General features: G+C 45.4%; 2 protein-coding genes across 3 annotated transcripts in view; one reads left to right on the top strand and one right to left on the bottom strand.

The window, feature by feature from the left end:
• STOX1 (storkhead box 1) overlaps positions 1 to 15741 on the top strand; it is a 40662-nt gene that overhangs the window by 18290 nt on the left and 6631 nt on the right. For both annotated transcript variants that reach the window (XM_062214729.1, XM_062214731.1), the window contains exon 2: positions 11124 to 11276. In XM_062214729.1, the coding sequence (XP_062070713.1) occupies positions 11124 to 11276 (153 nt within the window). The remainder of the gene's footprint in view (positions 1 to 11123; positions 11277 to 15741) is intronic.
• On the bottom strand, positions 13103 to 15648 carry LOC133776053 (mitochondrial fission regulator 1-like). The gene has a single exon (XM_062214732.1). It carries the CDS (start codon positions 15554 to 15556, stop codon positions 14552 to 14554), a length of 1005 nt encoding a protein of 334 aa, XP_062070716.1. The 5' UTR covers positions 15557 to 15648; the 3' UTR covers positions 13103 to 14551.

Here is a 15741-nt window from a genome sequence, read left to right on the forward strand (position 1 = left end):
AGTGCCGTGGGCTCACAAAACGTGGATAAGGTCGCAGGTGGGAAGGGGCAGGCTATCCAGGGAGGGAAGTCACAGCTGAAGGGGAACAGTCATTGTTACTGAGAGAAAAGCAAAGGAGCTGTCAAATGTGCTTGGGAAACATCACATCAGGTTGTTTGCTCCAGGAGTTCTCTGAGCCTTAAGCGGCCTTGGGACGCCTCTTCTGACGGCATATTTCATGGAATGAGTGTTGCACGTTTTGAGAAATGCTGGCCCCAGCTCAGCCCCACATGGAGCGGCGAGAGAGCAGGGAAGAGACGGCTTCCTCAGGCCCACAGAGCAGAATCTGGATTGCAGCCCTGGTGCCCCGGGTCGGGTGACTTGACCCCCAGCGGAGGGCTTGTCTGCAATGACAGCTTTCAAAGAAGAATGTTACAGGGAAACTTTAAATGCTTGGCACGGCACTGTCTCCCGCAGTTTTGTACAGTGGTATTTTATAAGGCACCTGGATCACTGCCGGAGGTCAGGGCTGCCAGTCGCTGTCACTGCCACTGTGTGGCCTCCAGAGTCCTAGGAGATGGTGACAGATATGGCTTCCAGTTTGTCTGAAGGGCCACAGCAGCGCCATTTTCAGGGAGATACCGGGACCAGGGCAGATCACAGCCTGTACCCTCCCCTCAGCTATCCCTGCACCGCACCTGTGACGCAGCACCCTGAAATGTTCCCCCAAAGACGCCATGCCCTGATCCCTGGGACCCATGCCCTTATCTTACATGGCAAAAGGGACTTTGCAGATGTAATTAGATTATGGACTTCACATCAGGGGGACTGCTGTGGGTTGTCAGGGGACCCAGTCAGTCAGAGACGTTCACAATGCCATTGTCACCGCAGGCAGCGTCTCTCAACACGTGGCCTTGGGACTCGTTTTATTCCAGAGCATTTCACATTGAGTCCTTAAAAACAGAATTGTCTCTGGCTAGGGGCAGGAGGGCAAGTCAAGCAGAATCCAAGTGTGAGAAAGATTCAGTTTTGTCTCTGAAGGGACAACAGGCTAAGAAACGCAGGTCCCTTTGAGTTGCTGAGAGAGGCTGCTGTCTGCCTGTCACCCTGGAGTCGGGACGCTCTCCATCCTCAGTCCCGTGACCATAAGGAACTGAATTCTGCCAGAAACCTGAATGAGCGTGAAATCGAGCTGCTTCTCCCAGGCTGCCCTGGATAAGAGCCCAGGCTGGCCAACGCTGCCTTCTGAGCTGATATGCACGGCGCAGAGCAGCCAGCAAAGCCACCCGACTGCTGACCTGTAGGCCGTGAGATAGTAAATTTGTGTTGTTGTTAAGCCACAAAGTTTACAGTCAGTGATTTCAGCAGCCACAGAAAACTGACACACTTGGGTCAAGTCTTGAAGGGGAAACGAGGTTGGAAAGGGGCACCGCAGGGCCTAAGGGGCTTTGGGACTGAGTTTGGATCCGTTTTTTTAAAAACCAGTTGGGGCCGTCGCCGCGGCTCAGTAGGCTAATCCTCCACCTGCAGCGCCGGCACACCAGGTTCTAGTCCCGGTCGGGGCGCCGGATTCTGTCGCAGTTGCCCCTCTTCCAGGCCAGCTCTCTGCTGTGGCCCGGGAGCGCAGTGGAGGATGGCCCAAGTGCTTGGGCCCTGCACCCCATGGGAGACCAGGAGAAGCACCTGGCTCCTGGCTTCGGATCAGTGCAGTGCGCCGGCTGCAGCGCGCCAGCCGCAGCGGCCATTGGAGGGTGAACCAACGGCAAAGGAAGACCTTTCTGTCTCTCTCACTGTCCACTCTGCCTGTCACAAAAAACAAAAACAAAAAAACCTAGAAAAACAGTTGGTTCAAGTCTTTTACTTCCTTCCCTTCCTGTATCTCTATCCACAATGAAGGTGGCGGTCACAGGCAAAGGGTGTCAGAGGCTCGAAGGGCACCCCATGGAGGCTGACTCATGGATGCGTCCTTTGAAGAGGTGGTGGCCACTGATGACTACTCTGTACAGGTTGAAGTATCTAGAAGAAGATGCTCCTGAGGACCCCCATTGGGGGACAGCTCAGCCTCTTGGGGGGAGCCTTTAGCCTTCAACAGAGGAACCATTTGTCAAGGGGTCCAAAGTAAACATCTCCCTGCTCGAGGAAGAATTTCAGCTTCCGTAGTTGCAGATCATCCAGCCACCCGAGGGTCCACAGGGCAGCAGCCAGCCCCCCCCCCCCCCCCATTTTGTTTCTACCTGTGGTGGAAAGGGTCTGCCTTCTCTCACTTTGCTGCAATTAAAGGGAGACATGGAGAGGTCTTTGCTTTGCTGGCCCAAAACCTACCTTCTTTTTTATTTCCATTTTGTTTGATTTTTCTGAACTCATTTGAAGCTGTAACACAGTAGATCTAATTATTAAAGGCTTCTGAGGTTTTTTACAGAGTGTCTTATCTCTGATGAGAACCACCTTGTTACCAAATACTTTCACTTTTAAAAGTTCAGGGGTAACTTTAATGTTAAAAAAAAAATTGGTGGAAATTCTGCACTGGATAAAAGAGCAGTTTAAAATCAGGGAAGCTTCTTGGGTTACTTAGAACAAAACATCTTTTTTTTTGTTTGTTAAACTTGAGTGTCTGCAGGCTGTTTTATTTGCAGGCTGTTGTCATCTCTAATGCACATAGAAGATACCTTTCCCACAGTGATTCAATTCAGGCGCCCAAAGAAGACAGTCTCAGGTTTCATGGTCTAGGTAATTAGCGGAGTTGGAGCAGCTCAGTTAAACCATTTGAAGGTCAATAATGCATGAATTTCTGGCAGACTGCCCAGCACACAGTCCATAAACACGTTTGAACAGGGGCGAGATGTTCTTATAGTAAGTTTGTGTTTTAAAATGTAATATTAGGATTAGTTTTGTCTAGAATTTAATTTTATGACAAATTTGTTTGACATATGACACAAAGTTCAGATATGAGCGCTTTTCAAATTTCCAAAGAATCTTTCCTCTGTTTTGTGTGTTTGATAGCAGTCTCGGTGGCCCTTAAAAATAAAATTCAAGTACCAGGAATTAAAATGCCAGGAGCAGACCGTCTTGGAATTTTTTTAGATGGCTTAAGAACAGAAAAGCTGGTGCTGTGGGGCAGTCGGTTAAGCCACTGCTTGCGACAGCCATATCCCATGTCAAGAGTTGCCGCTCCGAGGCGCAGCACCTCTGCTTCTGATCCAGCCTCCTGCTAATGCATCCTGGGAGGCAGTGGATGATGGCCCAAGTGTTTGGGCCCCTGCCACCCATGCAGGAGCCCCGGATGGAATTTCTAGCTTCTGGCTTTGGCCTGGCCCTGCCTTACTTGTTGGGGGGTATTTGGGAAGTAACCAGCCGGTGGAAAATACCTCTTTCTCTCTTTCTCTCTCCTTTTCTCTCTCTTGCTCTTTGTCACTTTGCTTCCAAGTAGATGAAAAGCAAACATTAAAAACCCGTCAGATCTAAACATAATTTTCCCTTACAGGTAGTTTTATATAAAACTTTCATCTTTTCCCTGAAATTTGACTAGAGCAGTGAGAGATTGCAATAAGCACAAAGATTCTTTTATTTCAAGGATGTTCTTAGTGAACAAAGCAGACATAGGAGTGGGCCAGGCAACTGTAACTTGATTTTGGCCATTTTCTCTTACTTGGGGACCTTAGGTGACAAACACAAACTGTGTTTCCTCTAAAATGGTTGTGTTAACAAACCTCACCTTAAACCCATAGTCCCCTTTCAGCCATGCCATGAATGTGCTGGTTCAACCTGGGTCTGGCTGCCCATGGGACACCTGTGCTCAGGGTGCTGGGCCTCACCAGGCCACTTCTCATGGCTTCTGCTCCCCACGCACACCAGCCCTGGGGAAGTGACCTCACTGGACAGGCCAGGACACTAATACCAACTCTCCCACTTTTCAGAGTGTCAGCTTTGAGGGCCTACCCTGGATTTTACTGAAAGTGGTTAGCTTTTGACAGTGAAGAGCTCAAACATTCTGCTATTTGGGTATCCACATACTACATACATTTCATTTAATTCGCCTTGTGTTTTTTTTTCCTCCTCTTCAAAATTTTTTTGGGGGGTTGAGTTTTTTTTTTTTTTTTTTTAAGATTTATTTATTTGAAAGGCAGAGTTACAGAGAAGCAGAGAGAGAGAGAAGTCTTCTTCTACCCGCTGGTTCACTTCTCCAAATGGCCGCAATAGCTAGAGCTGGGCCAATCTGAAGCCAGAGCCAGGAGCTTCTTCCGGGTCTCCTGCTTGGGTGCAGGGGCCCAAGGTCATGGGCCATCTTCCAGTGTTTTCCAGACCACAGTAGAGAGCTGGATCAGAAGTCGAGCAGCTGGGAGATTGGAAGCAGCACTCCTGTGGGTTGCTGGCACCGCAGGCAGCAACCCCACCTGCTCTACCACAGCGCCGGCCCCCAAAAAGTTTTTAAAGGATGCCTGGCTGCAACCTCTTTTTCCAGCTTCTTACTAAGGCAGACCCTGGGAGGCAGCAAGTGATGATGGTTCAAGTAGTTGCCACCCATGTCAGTGACCTGGTGTAGCCCTGGCTTTTGCGGTCAGTTGGGGATTGAACCAGCAAAGGGCCAATCTCTACTTTTCAAATAAATAATTTGTAAAAATCCATCATGCTTTGCTTTCATCATAACTTGGAAATTAAAAAAATATTTTATATACCAAGTAAATCCCTTTGGAGTATAGCAACAGAATCAAGTTAATAGCCATAGAAGTCCTTATAGAAAGCGTATCAGGCACGGATGGCCTCAGCTAGATGGTTCCATTGTGTTGATATTTTTTGTGAAACCAGTTTTTCAGCCCAAATGCTTCCTATTTCCTAAACACCCAAAAGCGCTGTGTAAACAGAGGGAACATCGTTGCCAACTGTTTATTTGCTCTCTGGCCCAGTCTTTCAGCCTCTGATCCCTGCTCCAGATCAAGGGTCAAAGGTCCCCAGCAGGCCAGGACTTCCGGGTGTGCTTCAATTACTCCGTAGTAGTTGGGGATAAAGCCACTGGGTCTGGCTTCTCTCATTGTGAAATCCAGTCGTATCTATATGTGGGATCCTCCACACAGAGTTCATTTTTGGAGAGAAACTCGCTAGGCTGTTGCCTTCCAAAAACAAAAGGAGTGCAAAAGCGATTGTAGCGTGGGTGTGAGTCCCATGATTGTCAGAGGTGTCCCCGTGGTAGGATTCACACACACATACCCCCCCGCTTTCCTGCACAAAGAGAAGGCTCTCGCTGATTTATGCACCTGAAACCGTCTCCTAGCAACGGACTATGAGGAAAGGCACCAAGATGCTTTCTCTGGACTTTGTCTAGCACAGGAGCTCCAACAGCAAAAAGGAAAAACAAAGGCAAGTCTCCTTCCTGGTGGGCAGTAGATTTGTTTACTCTTCGGAAATACATAGTCCCACACCATGGTAGGAATTATGAATGAATTTTCCAAGAGCATCTTTGCATTTGGCAAGCAGTATTAGGATTCAAAAGTTGTTTGGAGGTTTAAAAATCATGTAAGAAAAATCATGTTTCTCATACACTCTGTTAATGAACAGTAGCACTTTTTTGAAAAATATCTATTTTTAAACTTCTCTTTTGAACTAATTCTAGATTTACAGGGGGACACAAAGCAATGTATAGGAATGTTCTTCCTCAGCCCCAGAAAAAACCTATTTTGCCTCTTGGTTTGCTTTTGAAAAGAGGAAACAAACTTCAGGATTGAATTAGAAAATGGGCTACTTCCGTTCTAGCCCAAAGGCATAGTGGTGACCAGCATCCTGTGCTCCCTCAGAGCATGGTTCTGTCACAGAAGTGGGCCACCAGCACACACTCTGGCTCACCTCCTCCCTTTCAGGGTCCTCCCCATGCCTGAATCAATGCTCCGAGTGACTTGGGTTTAGGGAAAGTGTGAAATGAGTGAGGCTTCAGGGAGGATTGTGCGGCCAGGCAAAGCCCTGTTCGCTTTCGCCTTCTCTTTCTCCTCCCACGCTCTAGCCCTCATGGAGGGGAGATCTTCCCCGGCCCCTCCCCTCTTTTTAGATTGAGGGCCTTTAGTCCAGTGAGGACTGGGCCATCAATTCAAGGTCACCTGTTTTGAGAGGTGCAGAAGAGATGTAAACATTTAAAGTCACTTGTTTTAAACTAAGCATGTAAGGTTATATTAAAGGAGGATAAAAACATTGAAAGTCGTGCTTTAATTTCACCTTTTGATTGGTTGAGGAGGGAGATGAAAGAGAAGTAAATCTGAGATGCAGAGGGAAATAAGAGAGACACAAAGGAGACGCCACAGGGAGAGAGGCTTAGGAACCTTAGCTTGGAGGTCAGTTTCAAGGAGGATTTTGAGTTGCCAGTTGCAAGGCATCATCTATAAGCGCCCTTTTGAAATGCTAATTAATTGATGAGCCATTCATCCTTGCTTCCCGGAATGCTGTTGGCACCCACACACCATCCGATGGGAGAGCCACAACCACACCAAGACAGCAGAAGCAGACAGCAGTCCCACCCTGTGATGCTGCCGTCCAGGCCCAGAGACACCATCTGCCGGGGAGAGAAGCTCAGCTGAACGAGGGAATAGAGCAATGTGATGCTGAACATCAGACAGCTTTCTTAGGGAAGTCCTTATCTTCATGCAGATATGAGCTGGCCTCTCTAGCTCTCATCCATTTCCATTGGAAATTGCCGCCTCTGCCAAAGGCAAGGCTTTGAGACTTGGGGCTTCTCTACAGTCTTATGTTTGAATTTCCCAGAATATCTCAAACCCCCTTCCCACAACCCACCCCTCACTCCTACTGTTGTCTCCTCCCAGTCATGTCCTCTCTCGTCTAACTTAATAGAGAGCAGATGCCCGTGCTGTGCTAATGTTTCGCCCTTTCTGCCTCAATGTGTTTCTGGTCTTCTACCTCTCTCTCTTCTCAACCTCAGACAAAGTATTATCTTCTCATTGCTAAGCTAGTTCCTCTACCTGTGCTCCTGATACACATTCCCTCTCCCCTTCCTGGGATCCTGCTATCTTCCTGGTCTTTGCTCTCCTAGAATCATTTCCATCAGCTCCACGGAGTCTTTCCTTTCTTCGTTTTTCAAGGCAGAGATCTTTTAAGAAAATCACAGAAGGGATAGGGTATTGTGGCCCAGTGGATTAAGCCACCACTTGAGGCGCACACATCCCACATCAGACTGCCTGGATTGAGTCTGAAGCTACTCCATTTCTGATCCAGCTTCCCCTAATGTGTTCCTGGGAGGCAGCAAGGGTTGGCTCAAGTGGCTTAGTCTCTGTCGCCCATGTGGGAGACCCACATGGAGTTTCAGACTCCAGGAATTGGCTTGCTCCAGCCCTTGCTGTTGAGGGTATTTGAGGCATGGACCAGCAGATGAAAGATGTTCTGTCTCTCTCTCTGTCACTCTGCCTTCCAAATAAATAAGAAAATCACAACATACACAGTCATATTCGCATGTGCTGATTCCTCCCTCGTTTTATGATCTACTTTTCTCCATTTCACAGTCAGGTTTCTGATACCAGTGATCTGGAACACTTTCATCCGGGATGACTTGGCCCTTGCAGGGGACATTTGGCAGTGCCTAGAGGCATTTTTTTGTTGCTGCAACCATGGGAAATGCTGCTTTTACTATAGAGGCCAGGGATGCTATTAAATATCCTGCACTGCAAAGGACAGTCCTCCTTCCCCCAGCAAAGACTTAGCTGGCTGGTGTGACCAACCAGCTGTGTTTGCCTCTGACTTTCCCAGTTGTTGCCCTGGAAGCCCTGTTTCCCAGGAGACCTCTCAGTCCTGGAGATACTGAGATTTTTGGCCACTCTCTCTGGCCCTGAATGTCAAAAGTGCCATAGCCAAGAAACCCTGCTCTTAAAGACCTGTTCGCTTCACTTTTAATCTCACCAAGTTCCTTCCCTTCAATTTGACCTTTACTTTCTGTCTTCTACTGAAAGTTTTCTTTTTTTTTTATTATTATTATTTTTTTAATTTTCACAGGCAGAGTGGACAGTGAGAGAGAGAGAGAGACAGAGAAAAAGGTCTTCCTTTGCCGTTGGTTCACCCTCCAATGGCCGCTGCGGCCAGCACGCCACGCTGATCGAAGCCAGGAGCCAGGTGCTTCTCCTGGTCTCCCATGGGGTGCAGGGCCCAAGCACTTGGGCCATCCTCCACTGCACTCCCTGGCCACAGCAGAGAGCTGGCCTGGAAGAGGGGCAACTGGGACAGAATCCGGCGCCCCAAGCGGGACTAGAACCTGGTGTGCCGGCGGCGCTAGGCGGAGGATTAGCCTCGTGAGCCACGGCGCTGGCCTTTTTTTTTTGAAACAGTTTTCTTGAATGTCACCAGTGAACACCTTCCCATCCAGAAATCCAGGGGCAAGCATGTGGCCTCGTGGATGAGATGCCGCCTGAGATGTTGAGATGCCTGCATCCCCTGTCTGAGTGCCTGGGTTCCACACCTGGCTCCACTCCCGACTCCAGCTTTCTGCTAATGTGAACCCTAGGAGGCAGAGGTGATGGCCAAAGACAATCTGAGGGCCAGCATTGTGGTGTAGCAGGTAAAGCCCCTGCCTGCAATGCTGATATCCCTTAGGGGTGCCACTTCATGTCCCAGCAGCTCCAGTTCCCATCCAGCTCCCTGCTATGGCCTGGGAAAGCAGCAGAGGATGACCCAAGTACTTGGGCCCCTGTCCCTGACATGGGAGTCCTGGAAGAAGCTCCTGGCTTTGGCCTGGCCCAGCTCTGACCATTGCAGCCATTTGGGGAGTGAACCAACTGATGAAAGATCCCCCTCTCTCTCTGTAATTCTGCCTTTCAAATAAATAAATCCTCAAAGAAAATATTTTTTAAAAAAGATTTATTTATTTCAGAGGCAGAGTTACAGAGAGGTAGAGGCAGGGAGAAGAAAGAGAGAGAGAGAGAAGTCTTCCATCCGCTGATTCACTCCCCAAATGGCTGCAATGGCTGGAACTGGGCCGATCCAAAGTCAGGAGCTTTTTCTGGGTCTCTCATGTGGGTGCAGAGGCCCAAGGACTTCCACTGCTTTCTCAGACCATTAGCAGAGAGCTGGATTGGAAGTGGAGCAGCTGGGACTCGAACCAGCGCCCGTATGGGATGCCGGCCCTGCAGGCAGCAGCTTTACCCACTACACCACAACACTGTTCCCAGAAAAGAAAATTTTACAAAAAACACCCAATAGCCTTTCTTCTTAACCTTTTTTTTTCTAGAATTTGACACTCTTGGTTGTCTCTCCCACCCTCATTACTATACCTTCTCTTTTTTTTGTGGGTTACTTGTTCTGTTCTCTTAAGTATAGTCTTGGGGTGGCTTGTGCTCCAGCAATTAAGCTTCTGCTTGGGACACCTGCCTTCTATATGGAGTGTCTGGGATTGAGCCTGGGTTTCTGCTCTCCTCTCCTGGTTCCTGCTAATGTGCACTCTGGGAGGTGGTGCTCATCTGCATTGGGTCCCTGCCGCCCACATGGAACACCTGCAATGGATTCTGGTCTTCTGGCTTTGGTCTGGCCCAGTCCAGGCTGTTCTAGGTATTTGGGAGTGAACCAATGGATGGGAGCTCTGTCTCTTGGCCTTTCAAATAAATAAAATTGAAAAAAATCAATTACTTAGGGCAGGCATTTGGTAAAGCTGTTAAGTAGGCACGTGGGATATGCCCAGGCTTGAGTCCCGCCTCAAAATGTATTCCTCTCATGTTCAGACCTCATCTTCATTATTTGATTCCAACAGAAGTCCTAAAGAATCTCAATCTCAGCCTGAGAAATGGCAGGTTAAGAACATTTATTTTTTTAAAAAGATTTTATTTATTTATTTGTCAGGTAGAGTTACAGACAGTGAGAGAGAAAAGGGTCTTCCTTCTGTTGGTTCACTCCCCAAATGGCCGCAATGGCCGGAGCTACGCCAATGCGAAGCCAGGGGCCAGGTGCTTCCTCCTGGTCTCCCTTGCGGGTGCAGGGGCCCAAACCCTTGGACCATCTTCTACTGATTTCCCAGGCCGCAGCAGAGAGCCGGACTAGAAGAGGAACCAGCGGGACTAGAACCGGTGACCATATGGGGTGCCAGTGCTGTAGGCGGAGGATTAACCTACTGCGCCATGCACTGGCCCCGGTTAAGAACATTTAACATGTTAACTATGAGGAAAGGCAATATGACCCAGCATACATTTCTAGATTCATGGTTCACTGTGGTCCTATATAGGCCTTGCCTTGAATGCTATCCAACCAGAATAACTAAATTGATGCTTTTACATGTCTTGTGCTTTTCTTCTTACATGGTTGTTGTTTTTTGTTTGTTTGTTTGTTTGTTTGAACAGGCAGAGTTAGACAGTGAGAGAGAGAGACAGAGAGAAAGGTCTTCCTTCCGTTGGTTCACCCCCCAAATGGCTGCTACGGCCGGCACGCTGCACCAATCCAAAGGCAGGAGCCAGGTGCTTCCTCCTGGTCTCCCATGCTGGTGCAGGGCCCAAGCACTTGGGCCATCCTCCACTGCCTTCCCGGGCCACAGCAAAGAGCTGGACTGGAAGAGGAGCAACTGGGACAGAATCCGGCACCCTGACCGGGACTAGAACCGGGGGTGCTGGCGTGCAGGCAGAGGATTAGCCTAGTGAGCCGCAGCGCTGGCCTAACATGGTTTTGCTCCATGTCTTCATGCTGACTGGGAACCATTTCTGCCTTTTCCTTCTTCAGATCTTTCTAATCACCCCAGTCAGCAAAGTGTGGAATGGTAACAATACCCAGTCAGAAGGCCTATTTTTGTCACTTTACTTGCTTTTAGACAATTACTTGAGCTTTCTATAACTTTATTTTAAATAAGGGAATAATCACCTCTACCTTTAAGATATCTAAGGTGAAAAAAGTGCTTTGAAAGATGTATACTGTTTTATAAGCATTGTCTAACCTGAGCTGGTAGCAGGTTGTGCCTTTCTTGGTGAAATTCCTGTCTCTTGCTGGTAAAGTTGTAGATAGAGACCAGAAAGCAAAACTTTTTCTTCCGTAATTTCTGTCACTGCGCATGCCATGTTAACAGGTTCTGATGAAGGAATAGCACCTTCACCTTTATGGTCTTGGTAGCTATTTTTGCTTCACTAATTCCAAACACTTTATTCTGTATCAGACTTCTCACCGCTCCCCTCTTCTTATCTCCGATTTAGGTGATGTCTTTCCAGTGCAGATGAACCCGATAGCGCAATCTCAGTTTGTGCCCTTGGCTGAAGTTGTGTGCTGTGCTGTATCTGATATGAATGCAGCTCAGACTGTGGTCACACAGGAATCGCTTTTGGAGCATCTGATGAGACATTACCCAGGTAGAAGAATAATACATATTTCTCTATTTGCAGGTTATTGTATGTTTTTGGTTTCTGTTTATAGATAATGATAAACACATGTGTAAACTAGGTGATACTCTTTTAAAAAAAATTCTACAGAGTCTTAAATCAGAATCTTGCTAGAAAAAGTCTTGCATTAACAAATTGGATGAGGGTATTTCTTTTACTTTCCAGATGAACTTTTTTTTTTTTTAAAGATTTATTTAATTTATTTGAGAGGTAGAATTACAGAGAGAGAGGTCTTCCATCTGCTAGTTCACTCCTCATATGGCTGCAATGGCCAGAGCTGGGCCAATCTGAAGCCAAGAGCCAGGAACGTCCTCCGGGTTTCCCATGTGGGTACAGGGGCCCAAGCATTGGGTCATCTTCTACTGCTTTCCCAGGCCATAGCAGAGAGCTGGGTTGGAAGTGGAGCAGCCGGGACTTGAACTGATGTTGGCCCCTAGATGAACTTTTTCTAAAATTACATGTTTATAGCAGTAAATAAATCAGACTCTGTAGAAACGAGTACAAAGCAAAAAGTTCATCTCCCACTTCAATTTTTCTGTTCACTCATCCCAGAAATGATGACTGCTGCTGTTTATGGTTTCTTATGTATGCTTTCATAAATTAATTTGAATACAAATATCTTTTTGATAACATAAATTGGATTATTCTGTGCATTCCCTTTGTACTTTTTTGAAATTCAAAAACATTAAAAACAGGTAAAGCCTCTGCCTGTGATGCTGGCATCCCACATGGGTACCACTTTGAGTCCCAGCTGCTCCATTTCTGATCCGGCTCCCTGCTTTCCGGCCTGGGAAAGCAGTGGAGGATGAGCCCAAGTGCTTGGGCCCCTGCATTCATGTGGGAGCCTGGAAGAAGCTCCTGGCTCCTGGCTTCAGTGCGGCCTAGCTGCGGCCATTGTGGCCACTGGGGTGAGTGAACCAGCGGATAGATCTGTCCCTCCCTCCTCTGTTAACTCTGCCTTTCAAATTAATAAATTTTAAAAAATAAAAACATATCATTGAGGTCATTCCATACCAGCATATTTTGATCTCATTTTTAAAAAATAGTTGCATTATTTCCTAATACATGACTGTGGAAGGATATTTTAAAATTTCTTTTATTTAAATTTATATTATTTCATTTATATTTTGCCATTATAAAATGAATATACTTGGGGCCAACACTGTGGAGAAGTGGGTTAAGCATCCTCCTGCGGTGCCTGCATTCTGTATGGGTGTTGGTTTGTGTCCTGGCTGCTCCTCTTCTGATCCAGCTCCCCGCTATGGCCTGGGAAAGCAGTAGAAGATGGTCCAAGTCCTTGGCTCCTGCACCCATGTGGGAGACATGGAAGAAGCTCCTGGCTTTGGGTCGGCCCAATTCTGGCCATTGCAGCCATGTGGGGAGTAAACCAGTGGATGAAAGATCTCTGTCTCTCCTTGTGTCTATTTGTAGTTCTAACTCTCTCAAAATAAATCTTTAAAAAATGAATATACTTATAGAAACATCCAGAAAACATACAAAAATGACTACTCAAAATACTACTACCCTAAAGGAAACTACTGTTAACATAATGATATATTTTCTGTTTTTTTATACCAACATTTTAAACTTTTTTTTTTTAACATTTTGAGCTCTGCTATTTAGAAAAGGGAATTTCTTCTAACATTGTTATCTTTTGCTTTGACAAAGTACCTCATGTAAATGGCGAATTGTCTTTCTTCACCTAAGCACAGACTGGTTTTTATCTTTTTTTTTTTTTTTTTTTTTTGAAAATAAAGGTTTGCTTTATTTTAAAACAATAACTAATTGAAGCACTAGCCAAAATTCAATACTGATACAAAATATAAGTTTCTTGGGAGGTCAAAATATGTCAGGCGAATTTTCTTAACTTCTTTGAAGGCAGAAATTTTAAATAATATAAAACAATTAGAAACAATGCAAGAATATGTAAAATAAGCCAGTTTAAATTTAGCTGAATAACCAAACCATGTAAATTACCTCAGTTTTTGTTAATATTTAAGCAGAACAACATAAATTTTTAAATAACTTAAAGGTGAATGTCTATTCGTGTTTCTTACTCCTCCCAGGAAGTATAACTGGTTTTTTTTTTCCCCTAAACTAGATTTAAATAATACAAATACTTACTCATGGTAGGAGATTCTGGCATTAACTACAGCTGAGTTTATCAGAAACAGAAAATCATGTGAGCTTATTAAGCATTTAAAAGTAATCAGTTACAGCAAGTACTTAGAAGCCCTAGATTAGAAAGGCAGGTCTCCACTTTCTAATAACACCTAAGGTTTATACTGCATAATATAATTCATTGGAACAGCATTCTATAAATGACAAATAATTTATAGAAATTTGCCTATTCAATAATGTTTCATTAAAAATTTTAATATTTGGCCAAAATATTAACTTTATAAACTCCATTATGCTGACATCTCCAGAAGTATTAAATTAGCAACATGTCACCTTTATGATGCCATTCATGAAACAGAAAAGAAAGTGGTACGTTTCTAGTTTTTAGTTAAAAAGGGATTTAATTCAGCAATATGATTTGTCCCTATTTGGAAAATTACATTTTCATCCTCAGCACTGCATGGCAATGAGGCAAAAGCAGCTTTCCTTTAGTGGAAGGCATTGTGGAATCTGAGCATTGAACATCATCTGGTTCTTACTCAAACCCAGCTCCAAAAAATGTGAGAATCTAAGATATAAGTTCTGTTCAAGGCAAGAAGATTCCAATCTCAAATATTTCACTCCAACAACTTATGTTATAGCAGCTGTTACATCACTGAATCGGAAATGATCACAGAAAACAATGATGGTAACAGTACCCTTCATTGCTGTCATCAGTACTAATTTTTACATAAACTGTCTTACATCCAAATATATGCATATAAAACATTTGAATAGATAAATTAGTGTTAATTTAAAATGCACAGTAACATTCACAAGTGTCCTTCTAAATGTTCTGAAATTGTACAAGTTTTTTAAGACTGAAAACCCAAACATTCTGGCTACACATAAGCAACAGGTCAGAACTTGCAACACGACAGAATTCCAGAACTGACGATGAATAAAAGCAAAAACCAAACATCTAGTACTTTTCGTTATTGCTTTGTCCTCTAATTAGGTTAAAAAAGGAGACCACTGAATACTAAAGTCAGGATTTACTAAATAATGTTGATTTCTACTAGCCAAACACAGCCCTCAAAAACCAACAGCTGAACCCAGGATAGTCTTTCTCAGCATACTGTCTATTAGGAGTTTGAGACATTTTCAATTAAAGCCTTCATTTTTCCTGTAGACTTCAACATATGTGGTCCAAACAACACCGTGTCTGAAGTGGACTCTGATTCACACTTTGGAACTCCTTTTTCAGCTTCACCCGGGCTATCATTTCGATACCGATAAGCAAATTTCTTTTTCAGAGCCTCTGCTATTAGGGCACCAGGGTCAGTAGCATCTACTGGCTTGGGCTTTACATCTTGCTCTGGCCTCTTCACTGCCCGAAGTTTCACACTGTTCATATCTTTAAGGATCTCCAGCATATTTGGCATGTCGGGTTTCTTTGGACTGTTTTTAACCAAAGTCTTTCCAGCATTGGCTTTTTTCTCCTTTCGCTCTTTAATCAGATCAATGGCAGACAGACTTTGGTGGAGCGCTGGTGGGGGTGGAGGCGGGGGTGGAGGCGGAGGGGGTGGGAGAGGGGGTGCTGCTGTGGTAACAGACGTGGTAGTATCTAAATCACCTGCAATGAGGTGTTGCTGCTCTTGCAGGGTGACGATTTTGGCAATCTGAGCTCTGAGAGCAGCAAGTTCATTTTCAAGTGCACAGATCTTCTGCAGTGCTTCTTCATTTGCCAGTGTCCTAGTCTTCAGCTGCGACTCTTCTTGAGACAAGTTTGGTGAGGAAATCTGCCTGCCAGGGGGCTTCTCAAAGAAAGGAAGGTCATCCTGGAGGGGTGGCCTTGACCTGACCTCTGTCCTTAGTCTTGTTGAACATTCTCCTTCTTCTTTGACTACCCATCCAACATCAGCCAAAGATGGCACTGTATCCTCTCCTGGGTTGGGGCTCCATTCTGCTGCATTGCTGGTGAGCTGAAACTGAACTCTTGGGCACTGAATCAGAGATAAATTAGTACCAATCTTCCTTACGATACTTCGAGATGAACCATAAGGCTTTCCAGACCAAAGTACCGATTGCATGCTTACTCCAACTTGTTGAAAAACCATCCTAATCAGGCGGTTAATCCAGCCAAGCATTTAGATGGCAAAGTCTCCCCGAATTTGCATTTCAAGTGTTTCAGGCATACATAGCAGCACATGGTCCATAAAGCACACTCGGCCGCGCGGCACCCAGCCGGTTTTTATCTTTTCTTAAAATTCTTGCAAACACTGAAGCCATGAAACTATGGTTTTCAAAAGTTCTTGTGTTAGTTCACTTAGAA

The sequence above is a fragment of the Lepus europaeus genome, chromosome 17, assembly GCF_033115175.1.
Source record: "Lepus europaeus isolate LE1 chromosome 17, mLepTim1.pri, whole genome shotgun sequence".
NCBI lineage: Eukaryota > Metazoa > Chordata > Mammalia > Lagomorpha > Leporidae > Lepus > Lepus europaeus.